The sequence below is a fragment of the Cyanistes caeruleus genome, chromosome 15, assembly GCF_971803275.1.
Source record: "Cyanistes caeruleus chromosome 15, bCyaCae1.hap1.1, whole genome shotgun sequence".
Lineage (NCBI taxonomy): Eukaryota > Metazoa > Chordata > Aves > Passeriformes > Paridae > Cyanistes > Cyanistes caeruleus.
In genome coordinates, this window is record NC_141715.1 from 368,438 (window position 1) to 385,940 (window position 17,503).

A 17,503-nucleotide genomic window follows, 5' to 3' on the forward strand; every position below is an offset into this window, starting at 1 on the left:
CTGGCTTGTCACATTAGTAATCCCTGTATTAATGAGTGCCCTGTAACGTGATGTGGTTGACTGACAAATCCTGCAGTTATGTATGCATATGAGTAAGTGCCAGAGTTCTCCAAGGTGCAGTTTTACAATGTCTTGTATCAGCCTCTGCGTGACAGCATTTCAGAAAACATCCTGGGGAGGCAGGCAGCTGTGGGCCTGGGAATTCACCTTTCCTCATAAGGTCACAATGGGTAGAACAAGCTTTCCTTCTCTTGCCTCTTGTCCGAGAGTATCCATAAACTCCTCCAAAAGGCGTGTGGTGATGTGCTGGGTGTGCTGGTGTGGTTGTCCAGCACAGGTGTGGAACATGCTGTCCAAAAGATGTGCATACTGGAGGTACTGGAGTCCTTGAGCCTTCTTGCTCAGAGGTGCTTCTCTACTGTGCTTCCCTAGAATAAGCAGCCCCCAAGCAGGCAGTGAATCTCAGCAAAATCTCTGAGTGAATCTCAGAATAATAATACTGGCTATAAAATCTTGCACCTTTCCAATGAAATTTTAATTATGATACTACAGTTGGGAGAGGAAATCAAGCTGCAGCGTACCGCTGTATTTACAATGATATCCACCGTCTTTGTCCATTCCCTCTGCATCCTCCAGTTCCTGTCACACTCCCTGCTGACGTGGCCCTGCCCTGTCAAGCAGCTCCTGTGCTGTGGCACACCGAGCTCTGCAGTTCCTCCCTGGCTCGGGGGTCTCGAGGGGTGCTGCAGTGGGCACACGGCGTGAAGGTGCCACGGGGCTGTGCCCACGTGTGCCAGCTCCCCTGCTGCACCCGGCCAGTGCCCAGCACTGATGAGATTCTTGTGCACAGTGAACCAAAACAGTGCTAAGGTGGGTCTTGACAGCAGTATGGAGCAGTGGGGTGCTGTGGGGTGCAGCCCTGGGTCAGACCCCTGGCTGTGTCCATGCACCTGTTTCCCTTCAGCAGCTGCTGAGCAGTGGAGAGTGAGGTCAGAAGGGACACCGTGGGTCAGATTGAGAGTGGAGAGTAGTGGCTGTTCTCTCACTGCTGCCCAGCATGCATATTGCTGCCTGGCTCGGGATTTCTTGTGTCCTGATGCTGCCTACTTCCAATTTCAGGTGCTGGAGTTGAGGGAACTTGCCCCCTGTGAGTTTCCTCCCTGTGTCTGCCAGTGCCTCAGCCAGTGCCAAGGCTTCCTCCTGGACTCTACCAAGACACAAAACTCTTCCAGTGAGCCGTTGTTTCCCTTTGGTGTGTACCAGATGATGAGTCCAGAATAGAGCCTGTCCTTCCAGAGATGTGCCCCGAACAGGAAAGTCCTCCCTTCCCCCATAGCCCTTGCGTTCATCCTCTTCTCTAGATGCCACCAATCCCCCCATTCACATCCACCTTTGTGGTCATAAGTCACTGAACATTCCTAGCCCCTTCCAAAGTCAAGACAGGGTGAGCCTGGGGCAACTGCCCATGGGCACACGCCTCCTTAGCGCTGCTGGCATGACCGCCTCCATGGCCCTTACTGCCTCCCCCTGTCCCGGGACACCCGGCTTTCACATGCTCTGGCTCTGCCAAAAAAGATCTCCTGAAAGCCTCAGATGGGATCTTGCGTTTGGGGAGGCAGGTCAGGGAGCAGCAATCCTTCTCCCTGAAGGCTGCAGAAGCTTTCCCAAGGACAGGGGTGTCCAGCAGCGGCAGTGACGCCCCGGGCAGGAAGGAGCAGTCCCCGGGGCAGGTGAGTCACCAGGTATAACAGCGTTCCGAGGGAGGAGGGCGCGTCCCAGGGCAGGAGCATCCCCCGCGGTGGGAGCATCCCCGGGCCGGAGCGTTCCTGGGGCAGGTCTCCGAGCAGGACCGCGCTGGTGGCCGGGGCCGCGCCGCGCTCCGCCCGCCCGCGCGGTGCCGGTCGGTGCCGTATGGGAGGAGCCAGCGGGCACCGCCGCCCCTGCGCCCCCCCCGCCGCATTTGGCGGCCGCCGCCGCGGAGCAGGGCGCGGGGGGGGATGATGGATCCGCGGCTGCGGCTGCTGACGCCCCGCGCCCGCCTGCCCGCCGTCAATGGAGGAGGACGCTGAGACCCGTAAGATCAGCAGCAGTTTCCTGCGAGACCACAGCTATGCCACGGAAGGTGAGCCCGGCCCGCAGCCCCCGGCCCGCCCGCAGCAGGTGAGGCCGCACCGCAGCGGCCCCGGCCCCCGCCCGCACCGCCCCGCGCCCTCCGCCGCTGTCCCGGGACCGGCAGCGCTGCCCCGCCCGGGCTGCTCAGCCCCAGGGCGGCGGCCCCGGGGGCTCGGTGCGGGCGCGGCGGTGCCGCTCCGGTGACTCAGCAGCGCCGGGTGTCGCTGGGTGGGCTCCCCTGGGCCGGGCCGGTCCCTCAGCGCGGCGGAGACGGCGGAGCCGGGGCACCGAGAGCCGCCCGCAGCAGCGCCCGGGACGCGGCCGCCCCCATCTCCTGCCCCGGGGCGGCCGAAGCCTCGCGTTCCCGCCCTGTAGCGGAGCCCCCAGCCCTGCCGGGCTGCTCCAGGAGCCCCTGAGCCTCCGCTCCTCCGGCTCCGGGAGAAACGGGAGTCCCGACCCCTCCGCAAGCCCTTCCCCGCTGGAGCGGAGCCCGCGGGGCCGGAGGGATGCGGAGCTCGTCGGAGCCAGCGGGATGCGGGAGGTGGCAGCGGTTCAGGATCGGGTTCCTCAGCCCTTGAGGGCTTTCGAGGTGCTGCAGGTGGCTGAAGCCGCGCTGTGGGGTGCGGGAATACTGCAAGCGCTGGTGCAGGTCTCGTCAATGGAACAGTTGTCTCGGGGCTATTTTCACTACAAGCTGCTTCAGGAAGGTGTATGAATTCTGACGGCGTTGCAGATGCAAGGATATGCCAAGGCTGTTGGACATAGATAATGTCACAGCCCCGGTGAGGCTCGTGGTGCATTTGAAAGTGGTTTCCCGTAATGGCTCAAGAGCGGAGAAGATGGTGTGGCCATGTTCAGTTCAGACATCAGAACATGAGCTCAGCCTGCACATGATGCTGCAGCCACCACAAAGGCAGCTCCACCAGTGAGGGGTGAAGGAGGGATGGGGATGGAACTGCTGTTGCCTCTGCTGTCCTCCCTGGTAGCTGAACGGCTGTCAACTTCACATCAGCTCTGTCACAACCTCCCTTTGCTCTCTTGCTTCAGGAGGAAAGTGCAGCTGATGTAAAGCAAAACTGAACCCCCCACCCTTTCTGGTAGCACTGACACCTTCAACGAGACTTCAAAAACCAGACCCCATACCAGAGTCTGAGCAGGCTTTTTCATAGCTTAATGAGTGGCCAAAGAGGCTTTCCCATACTGTGTCATCCTCAGACTCAGAGGAAGCCAGACTTTGGGAATTTTGTCACATGGCTAAAGGAGGGTTTAGCTAGTGGGAAATCTTTGGCTTGATATAGTAATGGAAAGCTTTGGATACCTGGTAAGCCGAAGAAATGGTGGCTGGTGTTGCTTGTGTGTAGCTGGAATGCGAGGGCTCAGCATGAGAGCCGGCAGGTGCTGGGGTGGGATTGTCCTGGGGAATCCCTGGCTCTGCTGCTCTCCTTGGCTGTTTCACACTGCAGGCCTGGGGCCCAGCGGGACTTGCTGTGGGGCCAGGTGCTGAGTGCACTGTGGGGCTGGGGAGTGGGCAGACCTGCTGTGGGGCTGAGTGATGGACCTGTAGAGGCCACACCACGCTGATGGGACATTTCTGCTGAGAGAGCCGGTGCGAGCCAGGGCTTCCAGGAGGGTGCTGTGGCCAGGATGGGACTGAGCTCCCACACCTCCCAGCTGTCTGGCTCACATCACCATTTTCTGTTCTCTAGGAAGGATGAATTTGCTGTTGCTGCATTCTAAAAAGCAACTGCAACAGCCAGCGAATGTAAAATTGGGCTATGGCTACCTTGTTGTGACCTGCTGAGAACTCAGGTTTCCTGGTGGGGAAAGGGTGGAGGGTTGAGATGAGCCTGCAGTGATTTCTGCCGGTGGCACTGGGAAGGCTGGGGATTTTCAGCGGTAAGATCCAGTTTGTCTGTAGTCTGTGGCTGTATGCTGGCATTTTCAGAAGAACCTTGTGCATCGTACTAGGGAACCATAGCAATCCTCTCGGTAGAAATGAAACAGACACATTTGTGCAGTAGATGACTGAATCTACTGATGTAGATGACTGAATGGCAGTGTGATCCTTGCTGCGGTGGCAGGGCAGGGGGAAGTACAGCAGGGGATTTAATGGCTGTGTATCAGCCGGGAGTTTTTCTTCATACTGTATAGAAGTCCTGACTCCATGCAATGGTGCTGCTAGAGGGAGGCTGACTGCACTTTGAAATGGTAGATTCTGATAAGATAAAAAAATTAGTTCAGTTTTCTTTTTTCTACATGTGAAAGCAGCATATGCCTAAAACGCTGTGGTATCCAGTTGAGAAAGAAGAAAATCCTTCCAAATGCTGTGCAGCAAGTGCAGACTTGCTTTGGAAATGAAGGTGTCTCTGGTGTGTCAGCTGAGGGAAAGAGCCGGGTTATGTAATTTGCTTTTAGTGAAGTGTCGTTGTCACTTAAATAGGTCTGGTATTTTCATGCAAATATGGGGTGAGGATGGTATTTCACAAATGCACATTTGAATGCCTTGTTCTTGTGCAGCTCAGAGTATTGCTGAGAGGAAACGGGGCTCTTATGCTAAATGGACTGGGTTGCCAGGGAGGTGCTGAGGTGCAGCCCACATCCCCAGCCGTGTCACAAGGTCTGCCGGGCACAGGGGGCAGGGTGAGCGGGTTCCAGGTCAATGCCAGCTCAGATCTCAGAGCACTCCTGCAGAGCAGCAGATCTCCCATGAAAAATGTCCAGAAAATATGCTTGATTTGTTCTTGCTTTGCATGAATCTATTTTCATTGACAATTCTGCTAAGTGCCCAGACAAAAGTAGGACAAATTGAGACATTTGAATACAAACAACCTTTGGAGCAGCTTCCACTTCTAGTTGTGCTTATTGCAGATATGGCCTCAAGGGTCCTTCCTGCCCCCTTCCGCAAGTTGGTCCATTTCAGCAGCTGGACCCAAAACGCCCATCTCCTTCAGGCTGTGGGTGTGCAGCAGTGCTGTTCACCTGGCATGTCTCAGAGCTCTTGCAGCAGCTGATGGTTGGGTAGACGTGGAGACACCGAGACAGCGCCCTTCCCGCTGGCATTGTTGTGATGCAACAGACAGGAACTCTTCCAGGGCGTGATGGGCACCCTGCACCCCCAGGGACCTGCTCTGGGGAGGCTCTGGCAGGAGTCTCGGAGAGGAGCGTGCATTTTGGGGTGTGTGCATTAACACACTGTGCATGTCCACACCCAGCAATGGCTGTGGGCAGCACAGGCATGGTCCAGCCCTGGCACCCACGATTGCCAGCGTGGCACGGGGAGGAGGAGTGCTCTCACCTGGGCTTCATGGGGAGGTGGGCATGGCCAGGTTGTTGTGCTGCTGGAGAAGGATCCTTGGGAGTATTCATGTCCCAAGGCCATGGTGTGGGGCCATCCTGAGGGATGTTCCTGGTTCCCAATGGCTCTGCCAAGGGACCTTCTCCCCTGTGGGCACGGAGCTGACCCGGCTGGGGCTGCGTGGCCTTGAGGATGTACCGTGCCCTCCTGCTGGGCAGGACAGTCATGGCACCTCGCAGCCACTCGTGGGCCACTGCATGGCTGCTCCCCGCACCCTTTCCCGGGTCTGGCTAATGCCCTTGCAAATCTTTGATCTCCTGAGGGAGTGTTTCCCAAACCAAATAGGTTTTGCTGTTGAGAAATCTACCACTAAACCTTTATTTCCTTTTTGTGATTTAATCTTGTTACTCCCACTGTAACTCTCTGTCCACCTCTCAGTCGTTCCCATCCTGCCTGTATCCTGCCCTGCCATCGTGCTGCTGGAGGGGGCCCTGATGCAAGGGAAGTTTGCCTTGAGCTCTCTGTGGTACGGTGGTTGCTTTTTAAAAAATCTGTATGTAGTCTCCAGGAAAGCACCAAGTGAAGCATTTCTCAGTGCTAGGTTAGGGCAAGAGCTGTTGGGTATTTCTGCTGTTGCAAACGATGCAAATTGCTTGGAGATCATCTGGATTGAGATTTAATTAATCCAGGAACCTCTGTGAAGTTGTTTTATCACATGACTGCTTCGGTTACAAAACAGAGTCCCATCCTTTCTGCTTTTTATTTATACACATGTACTGTGTTTGGACATCCCTTCCTCTTCCTGAGCCTGTGCTCCCCCCAGGGAAGGACCCACAGAGATGTCTCCTTCTGCCTAATACGGGATCTCTGCATAACTCAACTGTTTTCAGTGCTCTACGTCAAAGCCGATTTGGGGATACTTTAATCTACAGATTAATGAGAGAATAGATGTGCCTAGGGACTCAGTAATCTAAAGATTACTGAGAGGACTGGGAGGTAATGATGTGACTGACCCACTGCAGATGGACTGTGAGGAGTGTGCTGGTCACTGGTGATGGCTTGCATCTTTCTCAGTCTCCTCAACTCTGTGCAAGAACCAAGCTGCTCCCTCTCCAGTGCTGGAAAAGCTGGGTCACTCCCAGCAGGCACCAGCATCCACGTGGAGGGGTCTGGCCTTACAGCCTGGAGTTACCCTGGTCCCTGTTGCTGTGGGGTCCCTGTGTTCTGGGGACCAGCTGCAGCAGGTCAGAACCCAGCACGGGCCAGGCCCTCAAGCCCAGGACCCCAGGCTGTGCTCTTGGGTGCTCGCAGGGTGATCCTTGGGGTGCCAGACAGGACAGCCCCGTCTCCAGATTTCAAAATGGAATTGAGGGACTTGGAAAAGTGGTCAAGATTTATTAAATGTAGAGACCACCTCTGGTTCATGATCCCCCTGAGCTGAACATTGCAGAGTGTGGGAGAATATTAATGGAAACGTTGCATGGTTGCTCTGTTTGTGTATTGCCTGTTGTCTGTTGGAGACAGGATGCTGGGCTGGATGTGCTCCTAATCTGACCCAGCAGACTGCCCCTGTGGCTGCTCATGGGAACAGGAGTCTGCAGGGCTGTGCCAAACCCCTGATGCCTCCTCCCAGAAGAGCTGGTGAGATCTGGTGCCTGGAAAGTCAGTAGGTGGAAGGGCTTGATGCCGTGGCAGACTAGGTGATCATCAGCTTCCCTAACTGCAAGCTGGAGCAGAGGTGTACCCCAGGCTTAGAATCATGGAATCATATCATCATTAAGGCTGAAAAAGACCTCCAAGATCATTGAGTCCAGACTTGCTTGTTAGTGATTGGTTGGGGGAATAAATGTTTGTGGAAAAAATCCTTTGAGAATACACATATTCCAGCTGGGATGGCTTGGGAGCGCTGCTGGGTGAGCCGGTGCCTCCGTAGCCACTGTGAGAGAGGTGTGTGGGCTGGTGCAGGGGTGAGGGGTGGCTCACGCAGTGGAGCCCAGGCCTGTTGACCTGGCAGGATGCTGATCAGGCAGATAAAAATAGCGGCTGCTTCCTCCCTGCCGCTCCGCACGGGGCTGTGAGGCTGCGGCCGGGAGCTGAGCCGAGCGGGCACGGCCCGGGCTGCGGGCAGAGCCCCGGTCCCGGTCCCGGACAGAGCCCCGGCTGCGGGCAGAGCCCCGGTCCCGGTCCCGGACAGAGCCCCGGTCCCGGTCCCGGACAGAGCCCCGGCTGCGGGCAGAGCCCCGGTCCCGGTCCCGGGCAGAGCTTCGGTCCCGGACAGAGCCCCGGTCCCGGTCCCGGACAGAGCCCCGGTCCCGGCCCCGGTCCCGGGCAGAGCCCCGGTCCCGGTCCCGGACAGAGCCCCGGCTGCGGGCAGAGCCCCGGTCCCGGCCCCGGTCCCGGGCAGAGCCGTGTGAGCACCCGGGCTCTGTGGGGACTGCGGGCACCTGCCGGGGTCCGGCAGCCAGCGCTGCTGCAGCCGCTGCACAGCGGGTGTGCCTGGAGCTGAGCAACGGAGCCACAGATTTCCCATCTCAGCTTCCCTGTGCAGAGCTGCTGCGACTGCCGGGCACCTGGCAGCCCTGCCCAGCGGCACCTGAGCTCTTTGCAGCCCTCCCGAAATCCCCATGAGCTGGGGAGCTGGCGATTGCCCTGCCCTGGAGAGGGGCAGTTGAGGCACAGCGAACCCAGGACTGGCCTGGTCCTGACCCCAGTGCTCTGGGAAAGGGTGAGACGCCACCGTGGCCACCTGCCCCAGGCTTGGGCACTGGAGGCCAGATGTGTGGATGCTGGTGTGTTGTTTGTGTGCTGTCAGGAATGCTGTCCCCAGGTCACCTCCCTGCCATCCTCCCAGTAAAGGTGTGATTGTGCTGTTGGAGTCAATGTCTTCACTGAGGGCAGCACTGGTTGTTGTTTTTCCCTGATGCACCTGATTTCTTGAAGGGAAAGGGTTGTCCTCTCTTGCCCAGGGGGTCCTGGGATGAGGCAGGTGGTGTGTGGTCTGTTTGAGTTTTCAGCCTTTATCTGCTTAAACCCCCAGCAGCACAGACCTCGCTGCAGCTCCAGCTCACTGGTTCAGGTTCAGCTTACAGAGGGTGTCGTGGTACTGTGAGGTGCAGTGTGTACCTTGGGAAGGAGGTGAAGTGCCAGGTCAGGAGCTCTGTGTTGTGACACCACAGGAAGCTGCAGGGGCCCTGACAGAGGGGCTCGGGGAGAGCAGAGAGTCGCTTCCAGGCAGCTGAATATCCAGAAGGATCCTGCCTCGGTGGCAGTGCTGTTTGTCTGCACTGCACAGAACTGTTGTGCAGCCTTTGTGTTTCCTTTAAAGGCTGTTTCCTCACTTCCTCGGGTGCCAAAGCTGTTCGGCCACGCGCAGGGACCATCTCTTCTAACGTCATGCTAAGGCAGGTCCTGGGAATGGAAGTGTAACCGGAATAGAAACCAGGAACCAAAGCAGCCGATTAATCCTCATTTTGATCTGCTCTGTCCTGCATTTCAGCTGATCCCCTGGTGCGGTCATAAAACACAACCATTATCTCAGCTTTCCCAATATGCAAACAAATTGCTGTGATTTTCCTACACTTGGATCAGTCCATATCCATATTCTCTGAACAACAATAAAACATTAATGGAGATAAAGACTGTTATCTCCCTCATGTCTATTTTGTCATTGGAATAACAACTTTAAATGTTAAGAGTGCTGAGATCTATAATGCCAAGCCTGCTCAGCAAAAATAAATCATGTTTCATAGAGCACATTACCATTTATTGCCGCTGTATTATCTGAAGCCAAGAGTGGGTGTTAACCCTGTGATAACGTCCTCAAAGGGGATTTTAAATAATTTTGTAGTTTAATTTTAAAATTCTATTGACTGCCTGGTTTGATCTGCAGCTCATTTTAGCGCAAGGGGTACCAAAGCCAAACATTTCCAAATGCTGATAATGAGCTTGCTGAGATGTACAACAGTGGGGAAACCCACCAGGACCCCAAAACAGCTTCTGGTTCAGCTGTGGCTTCAGTGAACCCAGCCCAACTCACCCACATGAGCAGGGCTCCCTAAATGTGCTCACTTTCAAGGTTTTAAAGACTTTGGAAGACCGGTGGGTTTTTAAAGTTTCATCTTGGTGTTTTCATTCTTGATATCTGGGTCTTCATCAACTGATAGCAAGCTGATAGCAGGAGAGACGTGTCTCAGTTGTGATTTGAGGTGTGACCTGAGCTGGTGTAGCTCCACAGTGAGTGCCCTTGAGGTCCTGCCCTGTCCTCACCCTGCCCTGGCACCCTGACTGCTGGGGACGGAGCAATGCTGTGCCACCACAGTGCACAGTGATGGAGCCAGCTCCAGACCAGTGTTCTGTGCCCAGTGCTGGGTGTTCTGGGAGTCCCCTGGTTGGCTGCAGCTGTGCTACCGTGGTGGTGCTGCCCCTTGCTGCCTTGGCAGAGCTGGGGGCAGTGCTTGGGCCCCTGCTCGTGTGCTGCTGTATCAGCAGGTAGCCCTGAAATGAGCAGTGCAGCCTCGATGCTGTTATCTGGCATTTCCTTGCATCCCCTTTGGTAGCTCTGTGAGTAAAGGCAAGGAGGTTGGACCCTGATGAACAGCAGCTTCCCTGAGGAGTGCAGGCATTGACCAAACACCACATGCCAGTGCCTGACTGCCCATTGCTGCACCAGCCTTGCAGCTGCTGAGCAGGGCTGACAGATCCCTTCCCTTGCAGGCTGAGTCAGTTTTACTGAGTGAGAAGGGGACGAGGTCAGGGAGTGCAGGGGGCACCAGCCCTTGGGTCTGTCTCACCACGGAGCTCAGACTGACGGTGCCACATGCTGACCGGTGTTGGAGGGGCTGTAGCTTGTTTAACATTAAACTCAGTACACAACTCTGGGTGTTTGTTCTCGTGTGTTTGCGGTGCAGCTCCTGCACAAACCCTGCACCAGGGAGAATGCCCATCTCATGGGTGGCATTCCAGGGGCATGGGGGCCCTGTGAAATGTGTCTGGAGACCTGCAGTGTCCAGATGTGCAGGCATGAGGCTGTTCAGCCAGCATGAAATTGCCCACAAGAAAACAAGCTTTGCTTCCATGGGGTCCTGCTCTGTAGATCCCTGAGGTGCTGTCCTGAGGGTGGGGTACATGGCATTGCACCAGTGGAAGCTCACTGAACCTATACCTGCCTGTGGATGGGACACAGGCCTGCTGTTCCTAGTTCCACTGGAAACCTCTATAACGATTAGGGGGACCCTTGCACTTGCTGTTTCAGAGCAGGAGATGGGGTCTGCTGCTGGAGGTTAGAGGTTTGGAGGTCAGCAAAGGCAGAGGTTGCTTCAACCTCAGCTGGCAAGTTGTCTGTGAAAACGTGCATCTCTATGGGATCTGGGGAATGGAAGAGAGAGAATTAGAGAGTCTGTTTTGGAGAGCCCTCCCTCACAGTCCCTGAATAAACTTGGCCTTCATTTCAGCAGGCTGACAGATTCTTAATTATAATAACAGCGTGAGCAGTGTTGCTTTGTAACTGGTTCCCCATTGAAAATTTCTGGCTAGCAGGAACGGTGTGCCAGATGTCTGCCTGTGATTGTCTCTGCTTGGGAAGATCTGTTCGGGTAACACTCTCAGCTGGAGGATACGAGTCATGCAGGGATCCAGAGGCACTCTGGTTGTTTGCCTGATTTCTTGGCAGAAGCCAGAGTCCCATCAGAATCTTCACAAGCGTCTCTACAGGAGTTTCCTTCCACAGAATTACTCTTTGAAGGCACCAGAGCAAACAGGGACCTGCACCTCTATCAGCAGTGACAAACTGTTGAGTTTTGGCTGAATCTTGGTGATGGTGTTTCTCCAGCCTGGCCTTAGGTGAGGGCTCTGTGCTGGGGGTTTGTGCAGAGCCAGAGCCAGCATGATTTCTGTCTGTAGGTCATGGCTGGAGTCCTGCAGCAACAGGAACCTGTCTGCCATGGTGATGCCTGTGAGTCCCAGGAGCTTTGCTGGCTTTGCTCACCAATGCTCTGAGCTGTGAGCTGTGCTTCTGCTGTGCTCTTTGTGCTGAGTGGAAAGCAGCCCAGGGGGATGGGTGGAGGGGCTGGAGGCACAGTTGCTGTGGGGAGCCTCTGGACTGTTGCTAGCAAGTGTGTTGTGGTGATGGAGAAAACCTAGTGCTGATGGGCTGTCATGCTGCTGGCATCCTGGAGGTGTCTGAGGGAAGCCCCTCCACCCCTGTAGAGCTCAGTGGAAGCTCTCCTGCCACAGAGATCTGGCTATGGATCCTGCTTCATACCGTAATTTGGCAACTTGATGTGACGTTTTTCATTAGGAGTCCTGCAAAGCGCAGCAGCGAGGTGTTACTGATGGAGCAACTCCAGCTATGACAGGGTATTCAACTTTTCTCAGCAATGGAAGTTGTCAGGCAGAAAAACATCGGGCATAAAAAGAAAACCAGAGATCAGTACCTGTGGCACTAAATGGTTGAGTTCACCCAAGATCATGAAGATGATCCTGTGCAGAGATTACCTTGTAGCTGGGGCTGTTTTGGTGACAGTGAGTCCAGATCCATGATTCCAATGGATCTTGAGATGGGCAGAGTTCCTCTTCATTGCAGTGCCATCAGTGGCACCAACAGTTCCAGCTTACAGGCTGGTTTGGAGGTCAGCCTGAGTCAGGCGCTTGAGAATTTGATCTGGGTGTAGCATTGAGGGGACAATAGTGGCTCTTGGTTCTCATCTGGCACACCTTCACTAGCAGGTCTCAAAGCACTTCACAAACAGGACCTTGCAGAGGGATTTCCTGATTCCTGCCCATTAGTGCAGTGCCAGGCTGGGCATGGCCCTTGCTTTGAAGCTGAAGTCTGCAGTGTTACCTCATTTGCATGGGGCTCTGGGGAGGATACTGAAGTCTCGTCATATTTGGACATTTGTTCGAATGTAAGAACTTTCTAATTAGGATGTTTATGAGTTAATCACATGTGACACTTCATTTGCTCCCTGCTGCAAGCCTGAGATGTGTATGAGGATGTGGGGAAATGGCTCATCCTTTTTTTGGCTTTGTGTCACCCCAATGCATTATCTCCATCTGGTTGTCTCCTCCCTCCTCGTGTCCCTCAGCTGGAAGTGTGTACCAGTGGCTATTAATAGATGAATCCTGCAACAGTCTGTTCTTGCAGATGGGATTCTCAGCTTCTGAAGCCTAAAACTCATTACAAACAAAGCAATACGCTCCGTGGTCCTTAATACAATTAGTCTTGCTCTAAGTTAGGCTCTTGGGGCCAAATGCTACTGTCAGTTTGTGAAGGCCTGCAGACCCCAACCCACATATTCCCTTTCCCTGGCTGATAATGGACACAGCCACGATGCTTTGTTTGTTAAATACAGGTGTGAGACCCTGTCCCTGATGTCTCTGGCTGTGTGGTCACAGTATCCCTTGTGGTTTACAGGTCTGGGATGGGAGGACTGTGGTTCTACGTGTCTTGCAGAAGGATGCTGTCTTTTTAGACCTTTGACTTTTCCACCTCTCTTACCATCTCCTTGAACAGCCAAAACCAGCCAGAGTGCAAGGTGTCCTCTTTGCACCAAGCTTCTCTCTCAGGCACGCAGGAGCCATCTCCCCCTTTCTGATGGGGCAGAAGGGCAGAGAAATGTTCACAAACATTTTGGGGATCCCTTTTCTCAGGGATGAGCAGTTGTGAATTGAAAAGCCCGTATGGCTGTGGGCAATCAGTTGGTTAACTAATTAACTGATAACTGTTAGTTAGTTATTAGTTAGTTAGTTAGTTAGTTAGTTAGTTAGTTAGTTAACTGTGTCTCCACTTGCTACTGTGAACTTGGCTGCACACACAAACACACACTGCACACACACACAGACACACACTGCACACACACACACAGTGCACACACTGCACACACACACACAAACACACACTGCACACACACACAGACACACACTGCACACACACACACAGTGCACACACTGCACACACACACACAAACACACACTGCACACACACACACAAACACACAGTGCACACACACACACAGTGCACACACACACACAGGGTGTGTCACACACACACAGAGTGCACACACACACTGCACACACTGCACACACACACACAGGGTGTGTCACACACACACAGTGCACACACACACACACATAGTGCACACACACACACAGACACACAGTGCACACACACACACACACAGGGTGTGTCACACACACACAGTGCACACACACACACACATAGTGCACACACACACACAGACACAGTGCACACACACACACACACACACACAGGGTGTGTCACACACACACAGTGCACACACACACACACATAGTGCACACACACACACAGACACACAGTGCACACACACACACACACACACACACAGGGTGTGTCACACACACACACAGTGCACACACACACAAACACACTCGGCACACACACACACAGGGTGTGTCACACACACACACAGTGCACACACACACAGGGTGTGTCTCACACACACACACAGTGCACACACACACAGGGTGTGTCACACACACACACACAGTGCACACACACACAGGGTGTGTCTCACACACACACACTTATCCCTACCTCTAGTGAGCCTTCTGCTTGCTGGGCTCGGGTCATGGCTCTTGCCTTTTTCCTTCACTCAGCCCTGCCCCTTCCCAGCTCCGCAGCTCCTCATGGGGCGAGTGGGTGTCTGCAGCCATGGACCTGCTGATGTGGGAGCAGCAGGACAGCGGGGCAGGGTGAGCCAGAGCCCTCCTTCAGAAGCAGGAGGAAAGATTCTGCACAGAACTGCCAGAAATTGCGCCAAATTGTGCTCATGTCTGGTGTGTTTCCTTTTGCCAGGGACCCATGCAACCTGGGGAACCAGAAGGGCTTTAGAGTACTGTTCTTAAAGGCTTTGTTTCTTTAATTAAGAAGGCTCTGCTTTCTCTTGAGAAAGGAGCAGGTGAGGCTGTTTTTAGATGAATTTTACCGCTCCTTGTGTGTTCTGGAGGGATGCACTTGGCAGGAATGCTCATGTTCTCATGTGCAGGAGGTGTCTGCCTATGTCAGGCCAGGTGTCTTGCCTTGTCTCAGCATTTGCTGGGGATGGGCAAAGCATCTTGCCCGCCTTCTTCGGTGTGTTTACAGACTGTGGCTTGACCCTGGGGAGTGACCACAGCAGTGAGCATGGCCAGTGCTGGCTCTCCTCTCCAAGCAGGGGCACCGCAGCACCAGCTCTGCTCTGCAGTGTGTTGTCCCACAGTGATGGTGCAGCCAGGCTGAGGAATGTGTGCTTCTCACTTCCCTGGCTGGGAATGATTTTCCTGGCTCTGGGGAGGAGCTGTGCCCTGCTTTGAGGTACCGCTGTACAGCTGAATTCCAGACTTGGGAAGCACTTTGTTCTTGATCTCCTGATAGCTGCTGCCTCACCAAACCTCTTTCTTTCCTTGCCATCTGTTTCTGACAATGTGCAAAGCTATTGATGAGGTGATGAAATCAGAGGACTAGGGTTTGCCAGAAAAAGGCTTTTTTCCTCTGCATGTGCAGTCTCAGGCCTTCAAATGAAACCAAGCCTCTGGAAAAGCTGTGTGTCAGGCTCAGGGCAGCAGCTGCTGGGCTGGTGGTCTTATGACTAGTGGGCCCAGCCAGTACCTTCTCATTGCACATCCAAGTCTGGGAAGAGGTGTAGGTGGTAATTAGCAGTAGAAAAACACACCATGATATCAGCCGAGCGAGTTTCCCTGTTGGATGCTCAGCACACACCGCGGTGTTCCACCATCGCACCCAGCTGCCTCCCATGTCAGTGTGCTAACAGGCAGCTTGGCTGGCTTGGCAGATTTAGCCTTTGGTAGTCCTTGGCAGTGCTATTTGGAGGCTGGAATTTTTAATTTTTTAATTACGTTTTTTTAATTACGTATTTTTTACGTATATTTTTAAATTATTTTTAATTATTTTAATTATTTTAATATTTTAATTAATATTTTTAATTATTTATTATGTATATTTTTAATTTTACGTATTTTTAATTACGGGTTTTTTCTTGCTTGGTGAATAGCTGCAGTTATTTAAATGCAGTGGAAAGGGTTACAGGAGATGGGAAGTATTCATGGCATTCTTTTGTCCTATCCTCCAAAAGACAGAGAAAACAGTATATTCATCAGCAAGTGCTGTTTTCTGACTAGCAGAGATTGCAAGCAGTTTGCTGTGTTTCTTTCACTTTCCAAAAGCCATTGATTTTTGCAGTGTTGCAATTAGAAAACAAGCCTATAAACTGATGTATTCCTGCGTTTTAAAATGGACTTTCAGCCTCCTACTGTCTTTTTATTAGTTTCCCCCTTCCTAGCCCTGCTGAATGTTGCTTAAGTCAGCATGTTGTAATCGGCCTGTGGAGATCCAGGTCTGGCTGGTGTCACTTAAAACCCAAATGGCTTTGCAATAATGTCCCTGTTCTGGACTTCCTGCGCAGGAGCAAAGGTGCCCACTCCTGCACAGCTCGTACTGCATCTGTATTGACTGGGAGCACTTGGCTAATCGCTTCCTGTAATTAAATTCTTCACTAAGAATAAAGTTAATCTTCTCAGAGCATATAAAGCCTGACCTGCAGCCTGAGCAGGCAGAAATGCTGCTGTTTATAGGCACCTTTATCCAAGTGTCAAGGACCCATTCCCAAAGCAGAAGCAATTAGGATAATTAGCTATTCCTTGTCCTGAGTCAGGGATATGTAGTAACAAACTATAAGTGATATGGTAGTTTTCTGCTTGAGGTTCCATAGATTCTTGGGGTTGGAAGGGACCATTTCTCTCATTCCTCATGACTCTGGTAAGGCACCGCTCTGCTCAGCCCTGTAATGGGATGGGATCACCAGTTCTGCTTGTCAGGGTGCTGGGGATGCCTGGGGCTTTGTTGGGTTTTGAAGTTTTTTAGATTTGCATTTTCTCTGTTTGATGAAGCTCAGTAAGTTTGGCAGAGAGAAAATGATGAGACTTTCCCCAACTTTTTTCTCTTTGTTTACATAAACACATTAATAAACTAATTGCCCAAATCCTTGCTGGCTGGCAGAAGCATTAAGCTTGCTATGGGCCGCTGACTTAAACCATATGGTTTGGTCCCAAGGCTTCTTTGGGTTTTTAGAAGAGGTTTAAAAAAGTGCCTGTTTGCATCATCTTGAAACATTAACATTCCAAGTGCAAATAGTTTTGCATAATTTATTACTCTCATTGTAGCTTTGCTCGTAGTCCAAAGTTCAACTTCAAAGTACTGCATCCTCACTCCTCATTATTTATGTACAGCAAAACAAAACAACAATTAAGTGCCAATCCAGGCATTTCTGTGTTTCACTGGATGGAGACTTCTTCTGCAGCCATACCATTTCCTATTCAATTACTAAGAGCCAGATGCAGAAGGAAGGTAACCTTTCCAGCATCCTTTCCTGGAACACAGACTGATCAAAATCAGGTGCTTATGGAGGGAAAGTATGTGGTACCTGGAGGATGCCAGGTACTTGCCATCAGCTGTTTAATTTGGACAATTACAGTACATTTGTCAGTTCCACTTCTATTCAGAGTGAAATCTACTTGTCAGTTCTCACACACTGTTTCAGTGTAGCAGTGTTTCATCAGCAAGCAGTGTTAAGGGTGTCCATAAGACAGGGTGCTTATTGATTCCCCCCGTTTATTTTGTAATACCCATTGTCTTTGCAGCAAATATTGTATCTGAAATCAAAAATATGAGTGAAACATGTGGCAATGCCCCAGTGAACTGAGTGCTAGGGAGAACCTGAAAGCAGAACCCTGGCGTGCTTCACTGTGAAACCTGGAGTGCCAGTTGGGTTCCCCTACCATGATCTGGGGCTCCTGCCCATCAGTTCTGCCCCAGCTGATGGACTGTCATGTAAAGCACTGAGTACAGGCTCTCACAGTCTGCATTCCTCCCATCATTGTGCAGATATGGGTGCCAGGAAGATGTCAGCCACTGCCTTAGATGGGGAATAAAAAAATCTGAATAAATCAGTGTGCATGGATCATTGAGCCTCTTTGTTGTAAAACAAATGACCTGTGGTCAGTTAATCATATAAAGAAACATCTCCCAGACCTCATGGCATTATTCATAAGTGCTAAATCCTC

General features: G+C 52.7%; 1 protein-coding gene and 1 long non-coding RNA gene across 3 annotated transcripts in view; both read left to right on the plus strand.

The window, feature by feature from the left end:
• Positions 1-17,503, plus strand: part of PPP2R2B (protein phosphatase 2 regulatory subunit Bbeta) — a 67,061-nt gene that overhangs the window by 20,000 nt on the left and 29,558 nt on the right. The window contains exon 1 of one of the 2 annotated variants that reach the window (XM_086851253.1): positions 1,882-2,122. The exons of the other annotated variant lie outside the window; for it this stretch is intronic. Coding sequence (XP_086707379.1) covers positions 2,053-2,122 — 70 coding nt within the window. The 5' untranslated portion in view covers positions 1,882-2,052. Of the gene's footprint in view, positions 1-1,881; positions 2,123-17,503 lie in introns of those variants that run through there. 2 annotated transcript variants of the gene reach the window in all.
• LOC147650314 (uncharacterized) lies at positions 7,908-9,043 on the plus strand. Its single transcript, XR_015276723.1, has 2 exons — positions 7,908-8,808; positions 8,904-9,043. It is a non-coding gene; the product is annotated as an uncharacterized LOC147650314 (long non-coding RNA).